A 15,432-nucleotide genomic window follows, 5' to 3' on the forward strand; every position below is an offset into this window, starting at 1 on the left:
TGGAGAACTTATCTACACAAGTAGGAGGTAATAAAGCCATTTCATTCCAGTGTTTTGTACCTGTGGCACATCTAAAAACTGCAGGACAGCGACCGTTGAGGACTGGAGTTTGACACCTAAGCCTTAACTACAATCAACCTGATGCAACAATCAGGTTAGGGCTATTAATTTGCAGATACCTATCTTACATTATTTCGATTTCGAATGATCAGCTCTCGCTACCTGAATTGGACAATAATGCTGATCATCCTGCTCACAGCAATCATTTATAATACCAATTGGGGCGTCGTCACACTGTGTGAGAAACGAGTTTCTGTAAAATTGCAGTTATTTTGGAACAAAGCTCTGAAAACTGTCAGAGAGCACTTTTTATGCCGTCTCTAGCATTGTATGCTAGTGACGTGAAGAGTAATTTCCCTTGATGGTGGATCCTTACAGTTACTCGGACTTCCAGATAAAAAGTCACCAACATTTTCAAAGTCAACATGACCCAAAAAAAACCAGGAAGCTTCAAATGTAACACACGGCATCACAACTCTGATATGCTTCTACAGCAAAGATTTTTGTTCTGTTATCAATTTAAAGAAAGGTTAGGTCAATCCAGCTCTTTCACAGTACCAAACAATTAAAAATTGGTGCAGCCATAATTTCATGAAACGTTGTAGTATAAAGGTCAAAGTCACAGCAGACATTTAACACAATTTTAGTGTTAAATGTCACTAAAATGGTGAAGAATGTGGGGAGGCAACATTGCTCTGGCTCTGTTTGTTCTATAGTCCTATAGTTTGTCCTTCAGTCACAACTTTTACACAGATACATTGACACTAACAAATTGTTAGTGTGTTTGTATGGCAGATTCAGTGACTGGTCAGGCCTGGTGAAGAGCAGAGGTAGATGGTGCATTAGCAATATTAAAATGTAGACAGACACCAGATGTCTGAAAGCTTTTCAAAGTTGTAAGCCTAAAATGCTTAAAAGAACCATGAAAACTACACACTATCTGGCAAAGACACTTTATTTACTTTCAGTGTTATATGATGGTAGTACCAAGCAGTATTCTTATTACAGTCTGATTTCAGTATTTTGTAAAAAAAACAACAACCCAAAGTTCATGTATGAGCAGCTTGATTGCTGATGAAGGTATGAGACGATCAGCTGGTGCAGACTTAGTTCAGGCAGGAAGACTCGCGATGCATTTATCTCTTCAACCTCAACACTGCAACATTTCAGTCACTTCACACTCGAGGCCTCCTGTCTTCTCATCTTCACCCGTTCACTCACATTCGGCTTCCAGGCTTTCTGTGGAGTGAAGCAGCGAGGGAGAACCCCTCGGTCCAAGGAATCAACATTTCCCATCGATGAGCCAGCCTCTTATTCCTTCTCCCTGAAGCTGAAGTCGCAAACCAGAGAGAGGTGGTCGGATGGATAGCTGTAGGATGGAAGCCTGTTGGGTCCGATTTGCTCCTCGTCTGGGATGTCCAGGACAGCGTCCACTCTCAGTGTGTCTTTAGTGTACCAGATGTAGTCCAGCGTGCAGCAGCACTCCCCGGTGCCCCGGATCTTCCATGTCGTGTACTCCGGCTCACTTACGCCGTCCTGACTGAGCTTCTTATAAGCAGAGTCCAAACCTAGAGGGGAAGTGGCGAAGCGTCGGTATACTTCCTCCGACGGGACTGCGTTGAAATCGCCACAAATCAGCAGGGGGACTTTGACGTTGGAGTTGCCGCCAACGAGCTTCTGGACCAGATTCTGAAGGTGCCAGAGGAGGTCCGACCCCTGAGCGCTGCGGAACCACTCCCAGCCAGATCGGGCTTTTAGGTGAGTCGCAGCGACGCATACATACCTTCCACTGCTCCGACAACGCAGAGTCGTCACCACAGCAACCTGAGGCAAAGGTGCACAGTGTCAATAACATTATTGTATTCTTCACGAGACAAAAGAAAGAAATGTTTCCTACTTGATTTGTGGGGATCATCATGGCAGAGAGTCTGATGTTCACACTGTCCAGGAGCTCGAATCGGGACTCATCAAAGAAGAGGGCACAACCATCAGGACCGCTGTTGCCTTCTATGTCCAGGCATGGAGACCAGGGTTTCGGATAGAAATGGCTGCTGTACCCCAGATTCGCCAAAACCGGCTGGAAGGTGTCATAGTAGTGGTCTACTTCCTGCAGACACAGGATGTGAGGTCGGTAGGCCAGAATCTCCTCCAGGATGAGGCTCCTCCTTCGGGACCAACTGAGGGCCTCCAAGGGACACCGGACAAAGTTGTCAACTCCTACGCCCAGAGCTGAGGGTCAGAGGAAGGAGGAAGGTGTGAGCTGCCAAAAACTGCAGAGACACACTGAAAGGCTTCTAAAGGTTTCCAGACTCAAAGACCACAGGTTGCCATGTTTCTGTATGGCAACCTGTCAACTGAGTCTTCCAATCTGACCTGTGGGCCTCTGCAGCTCATCCAGAGTCACTGCTTAGCAAAAGATCAATGCTCGTCTTTCCCAACATGTCATTGGCACCAGAAATGTTAAACCCTTTTCATTGTTACATAACAGAATATGCAATATTCTGGTACTGCCCAGAATATTGCTCACTGTGATTTTTAGTACCACAAAATCCCAGGTACTGTTGTGATAACAATAAAAGTGATGATTAAACCTACTTTTAACTTATGTTAAAATATGTTCATAATGTTCTCCAACAAACACATTTTGTGACATTCATTATAGTTGTAATGTCACAAAATGTAAAAGGTTTGCGAGGTTTTTGCTTTTATGGCCACTAGGGGGCAGCAGGTAAGGTTTGTGACAGTGAACCAAAGCCTCAGAGTGCTGCTGCAGCCTCTCAGATAACGTTTCTTAGGTTATGAAAAAAATAAATAAATAAACTTGGACAAAAAAACCCTTCACATTTTAGATTAATTAAAGTGAAATGAACATTTCCTCAATAAACCTGTTTTCTTATGAGCAGATGCCAATAACAATCGGTCTACCTTGGGCTAGGATGTTCCACTGCATCACCCTGATGGGGATGCTGGCAATGTCGTCTCCATTATTGATGTAGACAAAGTTTCTATGCAGGTGAGGAGGTCGGTCCCTGAGGGCCTCTTCACACTGCTGAAGCAGCTCCACTGGATCAAGGGGGCATATCGGGGCGCTCTTCTGCTGCTGCCCCCAGAAACACACAACAGATAGCGTTCAGCTTTTTGGGCGGAAAAATGTCTCTAAATAATAACCAATGTCATGAACAGACAAAATAAAACAAAGAACAAGGGAAATGCAGAAGGTTTGTTTACCAGGCAGAAATCTGAATCCAGGTTGGTAAGAGCGGGCTGGTGGGGGCTCAGGTAGGATGGCGGGATGGACAGAGGGGAGCTGCTGCCGCTGAACGTCTGAGTCAGGGTGTTGTACAGCCTGGTGGCTCCTCCACCCATCGGACACACTAGTGGAGAGAGAAAGCCCAAACATGATTACCATCGGAGAAAAACTACCCTTCAACAAGACCGCTGGAGCCGGCACGCTGAAATTAGAAAAACCTCTGGAGAGCTTTATGAAATAAAAAGACTAAACACCTGGTCTTTTTACTTATAAAGAGCTGATGGACATACTTACCTTTCTACCTTAATAGACTCCATACTTATGGAAATTTCCCCAATAACAATCCTTAACCTGCAATAACACATTATTTAATCAGTCTCAGCAGTGCTGTCAGCTTTTTCTATTTCAATAAAATTTATCTAACAAAACATTTAGACTAAAAGTAATCTTATTTTCAAATGAAAATCTTATTGCTAGAAGCTTGAGTCTGGTTTCTGTATTAAACCAAAATTTCTATATGGCTTCCTGAAATACTGAACAATACCTGGGAAACTCACTGGGCGTGAACAATTTAAAGTGTCAGCCTGATGCCTTTAGTTGCCAGAAACCAGTCATACAACAACCTGTCAGTGTCAACATTTCATGTAAAAAGTTCAAAAGAAAATGTGTTTTATTACAATTTCATAAATTTTGCACTTTCTAAAAAACAATATTTGTGTAATATGACTTAAGTGCTCAAATGAGGAACTGATCAAAAACTTAACTTCATTTGGCCATAAAAAGTACATTAGTGAAAGAAAAGACATAAAAAAATAAATCAAATTTGTAATAAATGTATCATACAAGTATGAGCTCTTTACACTTAAAGATTTGGGACATGGTTTTGAACTCTTGGGTGTTACGTCTCATCAATCAATTTGGAAAAAACCCAAAATGTTCTGACTTACAGCAACATAAGAATCAACAGCACACATCTTCTGAAAGGCAACTCCTTTCACACCCATTGTAGACCTGACTCCATGTCCACGTTCCAGACATTCAGGACATGACGCCTCCTCGTGTTTGGACTTTTAAAACTTAAATGTGTAGACATAAATGTTTGCTGAATGTGTCTGGTTGGAAAACCTGCCAATATCTCAACTCCTTACGTGGATTAGGAAAAACGCTGCATGATGTAAAACTAGAGGTACATGATTAAAAAACGCTTATCTCTAATGAATGGTGACACACAAACTAAGGAGGTAAAAACAACAAAAACAAACATTTAAAATCCAGATACCTTACACATTCCTCAATCACTCAGGACAACAGGACTGACAAGATTCCCATCAGTCTTCAGTATTGAGTTGAACAGCAAGTTGTCCTATTCTGCCTTTTAACTCAAGCAAAGACAGGTGTCAAAACCTGGGGTGTCAAAAATAAACGCCAGTCCACAGATTTGTCACTGATAACAGCTGCAAGACGTCCAAAACCTCAAAACGCCTTTCATCATCTGAAAACTAAAAGAATTTCTTTTGATCAATTTCTACATCACTGGAAAATTTTGTTCATGCATTTTCGGGGGAGGAGGAAAATTTAGATTTGATTAAAAAAAAAAAAATCGGTCAAAGATCGTCTTTGTAGTTGTTCCAACATCAGCTTGTGATTCGGCAGTTATGTTAGTAGGGTACTTTCATTAAAATTACAATTAAAGGGTGGCGACCTTTACACAAACCCACCATTCAGCTACATTCTGTGATCTTTGTTGGACTTCTATTTTAAAAAATCAAGTTTTTAAATGAGATGTTTATAAAACAGCCTACATACAACCATCTGACCAAATTCATTATAAGAAATTCATTTGGTTTGAACATGAATGGAAATTGTCTGATTCAGTTTTCTTCCAGCTGAATGTAAACCTTGTAGAGGAGAGGTGTCAAACTCCAGTCCTCAAGGGCCGCTGTCCTGCAGCTTTTAGATGTGCCACAGGTACAAAACACTGGAATGAAATGGCTCAATTACCTCCTCCTTGTGTAGATCAGTTCTCCAGAGCCTTAATGACCTAATTATTCTATTCAGGTGTGGTGCAGCAGAGGCACATCTAAAAGTTGCAGGACTGCGGCCCTCGAGGACTGGAGTTTGACACCTGTGTTGTAGAGGAATATAATTGTTTATGAATATTAAAATGTAAAATCCCATAAAAGCGCATAAGGATCAGCCTGAGGAGAAGGTTTTTCTGTTTATTTTACTTTATCCGGTGAATTGTATATCAGAGATAACAATCACATCAGATCTGCTGCTTGTTCATCACCCGAGATATTTTCATCTATGAAATCAGTCGTGAGCTCCGACTCACCTAAAGTCTCCATCACTGTCCTCACCTGCAGCACTTCACTAGAACGTTCTCTCTTCTCCTCTAAATGCAACCGTCCTCCTCACAGGTGTGGCTGCTGTCAGCAGAGAGTGGGTTGTGTTTGCCCTCTCTTTTCGTTGCCGCCTTTAAAGCCTCCAGATCAGGAAGCCGGCGTAACCGGCACCTTGCGGGGCATCGGCGGTCACATGCTGCTGAGCTGGTTCAGTGTGTTACTATGTAATGAATCAGCATGATGCTGCACGACTGCATAACATCCTTGGCACAGGTGTGCAAAAGGTGCGAGGCCTTTTTCACCGTCTGCCTCGGCCTGTGTTTTGTAACGTAACATAACTCCAAAAACAAGATCACCGTTGTTATACAGCTGGTTTTTTCCAAGTTGAGTGCTGTTCTTTTCCACACTGATATAACTAGATATAATCTGAATGTTTACAAAGTACTGGAAATGCAGGGACCAAACTTTATGTTCATATTAATATTAAAAACAATAAAAAAAAAACGTTTTTGTTTGTTTTAAATTTCCCAGCACAGTACATTGAATAATGAACTGCTATTTGTTAAATGGCTAAACTGTCTGCAACAATGTTGTGCTTTATTTCTGTTGCCCCAGATTTGGCTCCAGCAGTGGACACTTTTTGAAAGGAGCTCAAAAACATGCGCAGCAGTGTAATTAAAAGTAAAATTAAATCATTTCCAGCTGTAAAACCTGTAGTTTTCCACTTCAGCCTTGTTATCATGCAGCTATTATTGATGGGAGTTACAAATATTTTTGTTTTAGAAGTTTGGAAAGTTTGAGGAGCTCCATCTTTTTCACAAATCATTTGTCTCATTATATGTAGTATAGTATATATCCTTATATAGTATATACTATGCTAGTATATACCATATATACTAGCATAGTATATATAATATATGTTATATATCCTTGTCATAAGTCGGAATATGCTTTTAAAAAATACATACATATCTATCCTGTTTTATGTTCATCTTTATTTTAAATCCTAAAATGTATTCTAAATCCGAAAAATGTTTTGTCATTTAAAAATGACAAAATATTTTTCCTAAACTAGGTATGTGTTTAAAACGTTGTATCTTTTCAGGAAGTGATATTGATAAGTGATAAGTTGTGGCTCTCAAAGAGCTTTATTGGCTGTCCTTAAAGCAAAAATGGCTCAGAAAAGCTCAGAGAAAAGAGACTATAGACAGGACAACCAGTAGGGATGCATTCCACACATATGACTGATGAAGCAATGGCATGAAGAAAATGATTGTGGTGAGGAAGTTATACAAAGTCCCAATGCATTAACTAAGGTGGTGGCAACATTATGCTGTGGGGTGTTTTTTTTTCCCCAGAGATGAACTGAGCTAAATGCAGGTCAACAATTGAAGAAAATGGGAGGCAGAAGTTCATCTTCCAGCAAGACCTTAAACATCCACCCGGAGGTATCTGACCTAATCAAAGTCCAGATCAAAATACAATTGAGAATCTGCGCACTACTTGAAAACTGATGTTCTCCGGCGCCCTCCGTCAAATTTGTCAGAGTTTGAGTTGCAAAGAAGAGTTTTGTGTCTTGTTTCAACCAATCATCAAATAATTCTGTTTACAGTGAGTGTGAAAAGCTAAACCAATCAATATTTCAGCTGTTTTGTAGTTTTCTGGGAGTTTGTTCCAGATTTGTGGTGCATAGAAGCTGAATGCTGCTTCTTCTGGTTCTGGGGATGCAGAACAGACCAGAACCAGAAGACATGAGCGATCTGGAAAGTTGAACAGCAGATCTTTAATGTGTTTTGGTGCTAAACCACTCGGTGATTTATAAAGTCAAGTCCAGTGTATTTTAAAGTCTATATTGTGAGCTACAGGGAGCCAGTGTAGGTTATGACTTTAGGTTATGAACTGGGGTGATGTGCTCTATCTTCCTGGTTTTACTGAGAACACAAGGTTCTTTGTTTGTTCTGCTTCAGTTTAATTCTCATAATTCAGACGAAAAGATTACATTCTTTACCTCACACTTTCATTATGTGGTTGTGTGTGAGCAAACAGTCTCACACACAACCATTGTTGTAAAACAACAACAGAGAACTAGCGGTTCTTGCTGAACAATGATTGGTCACTGTGTTTCAGCAACCTTCACACATCTCTGAACATCTAATCAAAACCAGCATGGCTTCTTTCCCAACAGGAAGGCGGTCTTGGAGCCGATACAGAACAACGTGGACTCAGACGCTTCTGTGATGAGCTACAATGCCTCCAGGCAGAAAACAAGGTGCTGCGATCAGGTACACAACATTAAGAACCAGTACTTGTCATAAGTCGGAATGACAAGTACCGAGAACAGGAGCTGCTGCTGTAACATACAGCATATTTGCTGTACAAAAATTAACATCACATCAGAGATCTAAAGACTCGAATTTTAGTATTTAGAACATAATGTAATTGTTGAATCCTTAAGGTTACAGCTATGGACTAGAGAACTGCGTTTTGTTTTTTTTTAGTCTGCCACGCCCATAAAAGAAATGCTAACAACGCTGTTCATCAATCTCATGATAGCAAAGTGTCACGACTATCGTTTTCAACTTAATTAGACAAATATGAGTGTGCAAGTGCCGGTCTCTGATTGGTTCCTCGAAGACGACGGAGACGTCCAATTGGTGGCCTCCCGGACTTCCTGCCATCCAACCTCAGCTCATCTCAACCGGCCACACTGTTTGACTGTTAGCACCATATAAAGTTCTGGAGTTTGCAGGAGTGAGCTGCCGTTTATGTTTGCTTAGTTTTCTCATGTTTTTCTGAATTAGGGGGGTACGTTTTTGCCATTGGGTTTATTAAATTTCAATTAGGTAAGTTTCAATTAATATTCAGATAGTTTCCTTTTGTTTGTTGTTGTCGTCATTATGGCTCACTCTGAAGGCATATGCTCCATTTGTAACAGCTTAGTCAAAAATACATCTTTTTAAAAATAAATAACATTATAAAATCTGGCCACCCCTAGACGGGTCGTAACAAAAGCGACAATTAAACATGATATTTATCAGCAGTAACAAGCTGCAGGGAAAACATTTCCATAAAATATATGATTAGCCCCGACTTGATCCACCTGCTGTTTAGTGACGTTCAAAATTTGTTCATACTGTTGCAACCGCAAACACTCCGATATTTTCCCACGTCCGTGCTGGACGTGTGCAGGGTGCGGGACGTGTGAGCAGAGATCGGATCTGTTCGGTCTGTGGTGTTACGTTGCCCATTTACTCTTTAACCTTAGCAGCCTGAGTGAGGCAACGCAACATAAACAGCGATGATCCTGCGGCTGTTATAGTAAATCTGGCTCCAGCAATCTGTCACAAGGAAACAGAGCCGTCTTTATATCATGTAAAAATTGATTACTGTATTTAGGTCAGTGCTTGCTGAACAGAACTAAGACAATCTGAGAAACCCAGTGAAGCAAAAGGTTTGAGATATGCTGTGTGTTAAAACAATAAATTAATCTTGGGGGTTTTATGCTGATTTTAATAAGAAACATGTATCAGTAAAGCTGCAGAATGACAACAGCAACAAGCTGAATTTATGGAGCAATATTCCCTCAGAGAGGAAAAACTTGTAGCACCTATGCCACACACATATTTAGGAACCTTGACATCATGTATGGAATACATGCAAGAAGCTTCTCTAAATATACAATTCTGTCTAAGCTGATATACAAGATAATAGAAGTGCAAATACACAACAAAGTCAACTTCTTGTTTTCCAAACACCCACCTTCTTTCCAAGAGCTGGGGATCCCTTTCTTCTGAAGTTCAACTCTGGAGCAGCAAAGCCTTTTTATCTCCTAACCAGGATTTAGTTCTGCCAGAACGCACCACAGAAAACCACTGTGGCTCATTCAGCAAGTGTTTGCATGCTTTAGCTCAGAGGGGGGAGTTGGGGTAAAGAATTAACTGACCCTCTAGAAGCAGGGCAAGGTCACAGAGGAGAGAAACCGGATCTGTTCTGCCATCTGCTGGCTGGAATCACACGGTGAACATCAGCTGGGACGTCTGGCAAGAGAAGAGAAGGAGGCATTATTCACAGTGATGAACACTAACACAGAAGCATGGTGGTGGCAGCATCATGTTGTGGTGAGGAAAAGGGAAGCGTGTTTGAAACGGTGAGAGCAAATTACAGAAAACTACCTGTATGGCAGTGACTGTCACAGCGATCAAAGCCTCACAAGCACAAATACCGTTCTAGAGAAACGTTTGTAATGCGCTTCAAAAGGACACCAGATAAGACGAATAGTTTGGGGGAATTTAAACATCATCAAGTTGGATTTATCGTGACAACGATAAATCAAAATTTCTATCATGATAAGAAGTTTATCGCAATAAAAAATACTGTAAAAGCTCACCCCTAATGCACACTTAACAATTTTAAGATAATCATAGCACCTAGAATCTTCTATTTACTATAAATGGTGTAAAGCATGTGGCCATTTCTTACTTTGCAAAAATGGGAAAGACGAGTAAGACATGTCTTGAGCTGCAAAGGTTAGAAAATGGCTAAAAGAAAATACCTACGTGTCTTAAAAATATCCCTGAAGCTCACAGAAGGACCAGAGCCAGAAAATAAAACGGCAATTAAAAATGTATTTATTTTATGAGTTTTTATTCATCTGTGTCAGAATTGCCAAAAAAAACAGAGGGTCCTCCAAATCTAAATTAATGCACTAAAAAAGAAAAAAAAAAGTCAACCGTATAACACATACTGTATATGACTAACATTGTTGGACAATTGGCGCAGTTGGTAGAATTGTTGCCTTGCAGCAAGAAGGTCCTGGGTTTGATTCCCGGCCCGGGGTCTTTCTGCATGGAGTTTGCATGTTCCCCCTGTGCATGCGTGGGTTCTCTCCGGGTTCTCCGGCTTCCTCCCACAGTCCAAAAACATGTCTGTTACCCTGTGACAAACTGGCGACCTGTCCAGGGTGACCCCGCCTCTCGCCCGGAACGTTAGCTGGAGATAGGCACCAGCACCCCTCCTGACCCCAATAGGGACATGGGTGTTAGAAAATGGATAGATGGATGTTGGACAATGCGAGAACTGTTTCACTAAGGATTTAGAGAAAAATAATTTAACTAAAAATAGAGTTTATTTATATTCTTTAAACTTCACAAACATTGCAGAACGACAAATAGAGAACGTATCTTTTTTATTATTGTTTTTATTCTCGTTTATTGATGGGCTCCTATACTGATAGTGTAGGCAGGTTTGTATTGTGATGCATGAAGATGTATAGTGCACAGTCCGTTAGTTCTGCCATCGCTCTATTGCTTTATCTCCCAGTCGTTTGCTAAACTCCAGCATCACTTGGTGCATCAGCGCGATGATGCTCATCAGCTGCTGGTTCCTGGTCTTCAGCTCTTTCAACCCTGAACCCATAAACGACAGCAGTTCGTCGTCACTCTTCTTGATGCCTTTAATCAGAGAGTTATCTTGTCTAAATCCTTCCTGTATCTCTTTGAGAAGGGCCTCTGATCTGCTGCTGAGCTCCTGGACCTCCTGCTGGTACCTGTTTTTCTCCTGCCTGCTGGTGCTGATGTCCTCCATCATCTGTCTGGTGGAGAGGTGCAGCCTGCTGTTCTCTTTTCTGATCTGCCCCAGCATCAGATTCAGGTCATACATGTTCACCTCCATTTCTCTCAGGGCTGAGCTCTGTTTGTTCACCACGTTGCTGTGAGACTCCTGCAGCTCCTCCAGTTTGACCTTCATCTCCTCCCTGCGTGCCAGCAGCTCTCTGGTGTGCTCCGCCGTGTCCTGGATGGACCGCTCCAGCTCGGACGTCCTCCGAGTCAGCACGTCTTTCTGCTTGCGCAGCTTGTCGTTCCTGGATCTCTCATCTCTCCACTTTCTGTCCACCTCGTTCAGTATCTTCAGTCGCTCCTCCAGCTCCCTCTGCTTCTCGGTGATCATACTACTGACCTCCTCCGTCTCCGTGATGATCTGATCCACCTCCTGCTGGCAGAGTTTCTGTGTCTCTCTGTTCTCCTTCTCCAGTAGTGGCATCTGATAGAGCATCAAGTCAAAATCTTCGCAGTCAGGGTGCCGCTCAAGCAGCGCAGCCCGCTCCTGCCACAGCGCCTCATACCTCTCCCTGTTGTTGTTTATACCGGACGTCATTTTCTCCTCGTAATCCTGCTGTCTGCTCTTCTTGGCCATCAGGCGCTTGTTGAGCTGCTTGATTTCCTCTTCTAACAGCTTGATTTTGGAATTTGCCTCCTTCAGATCGACGAGCAATTCTTTCCTTTTGGACTCAACAATCCGCCTGTTGATCTCCTTGTCCTCCTGTAGCTCTGCGATCATGTTCTCAAGCTCCAGGATTTCCTTGCTGTACTTGACAATGGAGGCAATGCGCTCCTCCAGCTGCAGCCGGGAGCTCTCCATATTCGTGGAGACCTCCAGAAAGTCGGCCCGGGACTCATCCTCCACTCCAAGCTGATACTTGCACACTTTAGAATAGTAGGCCAGCGATTCTTTGAGGACCAGCTGGGCAGCCAGAGCCTTCTTTTGGTCTTCTTCCACTCCACTGATTTCCTCTTGCAGGTTTTTGAGGGTGAGGTTGAAGTTCTCCTCTAGCGTTTTGCTGTGCTTCTTCTGCTTCTCTATCTGTCCGTTCAGCTCTTTGGTCTGCAGTATTTCTTCCTGTAGTTGTTGCTCACAACTACAGTGGGACATCTCCAGACTTTGCACATTGCCCTGCAGTTCAGTCGTCTCCTGGAAGAGCTCTTTTATTTTGCTTTTCGTTTCCCTTTTCTTCTCTTTAAGATTCTCTAATTCCAATCCAATCTTCTCAACCTCCTCCCTCTGCTGCTTAATCTGTCCCATCCTCTTGGCTATCTCTTTGTCCAGGTCGTCTTCTTCCTCAGTGAACCTCTCCCTTTCCAAAGCCACGCTTTGCTGGAAGGACCATTTCTGCTGCTCAACATCAGCGATGGAGTTTCTCAGCTCCTCTGTTTGCTCCAGCGTGTTGTCCAGATGCTCCTGCCTGCTGTATCTGAGGCTGATCAGAACATTCAGAGAGAGGATCAGCTCCTTGTGTTCAGCACTCACCCGATCTAGCTCTGCCTGAAGCAATTTGTGTTTTTCTAACAGCTCCTGTATCTTCTTCTTTTTCTCCTCTAGCATCTGAAAGGATAGACTGAGCTCTCTGCGGAGCTGCTCTATCTCCTCGGCGTTAGAAGCCCGGGCTGCTGCTTTGTCTCTCAGGATGTCATCCCTCAGACGATCAGTCATGTTTAGAATATTGTATCTAAGCTTGCAGTTTCCTATGGACTCCACTTCCAACTGCTCACGGACAGCTCGCCTTGAGGCTTCTAACTCGGCTACATCTTCTGCAATGGCCGTGAGGTGGACGCATCCTTCGGCTGAGAACGGGATTTCGTCCTCTCTAAGCTCCCTCTCCAGGTCCTTCAGACGCTCCAGCGCCGCCACGACGGCGGGGAACTCGGGAACCAGGCAGGAGGCCATTTTCCTCCCAACTCTTTTGCTTTTTGCACCAACTTTGTCGAGCTAAAATTAGCCGTTATGAACCTACCCGCTTTCGAACGCTGTAACCACGGCAACAGAGCTCCATACGGGAAGCCGCTGAGACCATAAAAGACCAGTAACCGCAAATCCCGAAATAAAGCGATTGCATCCAAAGGACAACGAAGCTTCCACAAAATGCGCAACACTGACTTAAGGGTAGAGATTCAAAATCGATTTATAACGTGTTTGAAATGTAAGAGAAGCCATCGCGACTATAGGATAGAATGCAAAACGCTCGGTTTAGCGGCTTACCTGACGCTGAGGTTGACCTACAAAATGTCTGTGTCAGCTTAAAATCAAACAGCAAGTGTCAGCACAGTAACCCTGGGTTGCCAGGTTTGAGTTTTATACCTACATTAGTCGTGTTGAATCTCCGCTTTTGTACATCGCTGAGCAATAAAATGTGGTTTTCATAAGGAAAGAAGAAAGACGTTGCATCACTTCAAAGCTGTTAACTCACGTTTTACATTGTTTCAGAAAATGATTAAGTTTTATGTATGGAATTGCAGTTAAGTCAAATTATCTGGATTATATGATAAATCTGAATTAAGCCTGCTTACCTTTTCAAATTCAAAAATACTACTTTATAGATTCCAAAGGAAAACTAAATGTCGTTGTAACTCATTAATTCAGAGGCTTCAAAAGAGTTATTGTAGATCATGATGGCTGTTGGCAGGAAAGATCTTTTGTAGCAGTCTGTGTTACAGCAAGTCTGAAGAAGCCTCTGACTGAAGGAGCATTCCTAAGAATACACGGTACCTCATGATTTTCTTGATTTTATGAAGAATCTTTCTTTGCATCATCATCTCCAGAGTTTCTTCAGTCGTGCACAGAACAGTACCAGCCTGTTTTATCAGGCTGTTGAAGGTTTATAGCTTCCTGGCTCTGATGCTGCTGCCCCAACAGATGATAGGAGAAGAGATAATGAGCAACTACTGCTAGTACTTCATCTTCCTTCCAAAAGTTGATAAAAGTTTTGACATTTATCTGTCTGAAAAGGCTTGGAAAGCAATTTCTAAGGCTTTTGGACTGCAGCAAACCACAGGGAGAGGCATTATGCACAAATGGAGTTAATATATAACATCGGTGATTGTTCCCAGTAGTATGTGGCCTACCAGAATTACTCCAGGCAAGCATGAACAACTCATTTGGGAGGTCATAAAAGAATCAGAACAACATCTAAAACTCCAAAGCACAGTTGCTTAATTATTGATTCAAGGATATAAAAGAAACTGAGCCAAAATAGTATCCATGTGATAGTTACCCAAAAAACCCCCCTTTTGAACAAAAAGAATCCAAACGCACGTCTCGCATTTGCAAAAAGATAACTTGAATAAAACACAGGATTGCTTTAAATAAATCAAACCACTATAACTCATCAGTGTAAAAAAAACAAAACATGTTGGTGGTTTTATTGCACTCTGAGCTCAATGTTGAAAACACCTTCACTATATGTGGGCAGTTTTTAGTAGCCTGTAAGGAAGCCTATAACCTGCTTTGCTAGTTCAAGATGAAGAATGCTACTATTGGGAATATGAGAAAAATATGTAACCTTGTGAGGGTTTTCTTTGTTTGAGATTTTATGTCTTTAATATTTTAAGTATAAAAAAAATTAAACCAGGTTATTTTTCTATTCATCTGTGTTGTGTCACACACCCCATCCCCAGAATGAAAATATAATTTATACATTTCAATGTCATATTTCAAAACAAGAATCAAACACATTCTTGCTTTTATAAGTTCATTTTCAATTTTAGCAATTTAGCAATGACTTTTATATTTTTTCTCAGCATTTTAAAACTTTAACTGTTCATTATAGAAAAAGTAACGACTAAAACAGCTGATGTTGCGATTCTTTAACCAAACTGCAAAGAAACGTATCAATCAGTTTGCGTTTGTTTACATCTGCACATGTATTTCGTGCAGTTGTGTTGACAAGTGGACCTGGCAACCTGAGTGATCGCATGGTGTTGACGTTTGTCGACAATTAAATGCGTAAAAGCACAGAAGTACAGCGGATAGATCAGCGCCCACACCCTTATGTTGACATTTAAGCATCCTTACACAATAACAACGGATGTCGGTTACATTATACATTATGTGACGATTATCGGCTAGTCTGGTTTGAATTTTATACTCACCTAATTAAAGTAGTGGTATTCCTGCAACGGCGCTTGTTCTACACGCTGCAGCTCTGGCAGAAGCTCCATGGCTGGT

At 41.9% G+C, this 15,432-nt stretch overlaps 2 protein-coding genes across 10 annotated transcripts; both read right to left on the bottom strand.

Annotated features, from left to right (window-relative positions):
• Positions 1–997: 997 nt before the first annotated feature.
• LOC102226828 (nocturnin-like) lies at positions 998–15,432 on the bottom strand. Of its 9 annotated transcripts, XM_023333722.1 has the most exons (7): positions 15,357–15,432; positions 9,599–9,692; positions 9,415–9,501; positions 3,289–3,434; positions 2,986–3,160; positions 1,958–2,289; positions 998–1,884 (listed from the first exon to the last, which is right to left on the bottom strand). In XM_023333722.1, the coding sequence occupies exons 4-7, from the start codon at positions 3,424–3,426 to the stop codon at positions 1,372–1,374; spliced, it is 1,158 nt and encodes a 385-aa protein (XP_023189490.1). In that variant the 5' UTR covers positions 3,427–3,434; positions 9,415–9,501; positions 9,599–9,692; positions 15,357–15,432; the 3' UTR covers positions 998–1,371. The 9 variants fall into 9 exon arrangements, with proteins under 9 accessions (XP_023189490.1, XP_023189491.1, XP_023189488.1 ...); XM_023333723.1 differs by lacking the exon at positions 9,415–9,501; XM_023333720.1 differs by having other exon boundaries at positions 9,415–9,692.
• LOC111608617 (myosin-9-like) lies at positions 10,680–13,457 on the bottom strand. The gene has a single exon (XM_023333716.1). It carries the CDS (start codon positions 13,153–13,155, stop codon positions 10,939–10,941), a length of 2,217 nt encoding a protein of 738 aa, XP_023189484.1. The 5' UTR covers positions 13,156–13,457; the 3' UTR covers positions 10,680–10,938.

The sequence above is a fragment of the Xiphophorus maculatus genome, chromosome 5 (genome assembly GCF_002775205.1).
Source record: "Xiphophorus maculatus strain JP 163 A chromosome 5, X_maculatus-5.0-male, whole genome shotgun sequence".
Taxonomy (NCBI): Eukaryota; Metazoa; Chordata; class Actinopteri; order Cyprinodontiformes; family Poeciliidae; genus Xiphophorus; species Xiphophorus maculatus.

Bases quoted from the DNA above. Each gene is read 5' to 3' on its own strand.
- LOC102226828 (XM_023333717.1), bottom strand. The intron at 2,290-2,985 runs GTAGACCGATTG...TCTGACCCTCAG, and splicing joins GTGGAACATCCTAGCCCAAG to CTCTGGGCGTAGGAGTTGAC. The intron at 1,885-1,957 runs GTAGGAAACATT...CCTTTGCCTCAG, and splicing joins TGATGATCCCCACAAATCAA to GTTGCTGTGGTGACGACTCT.
- LOC111608617 (XM_023333716.1), bottom strand. From the start codon at position 13,155: ATGGCCTCCTGCCTGGTTCCCGAGTTCCCCGCCGTCGTGGCGGCGCTG.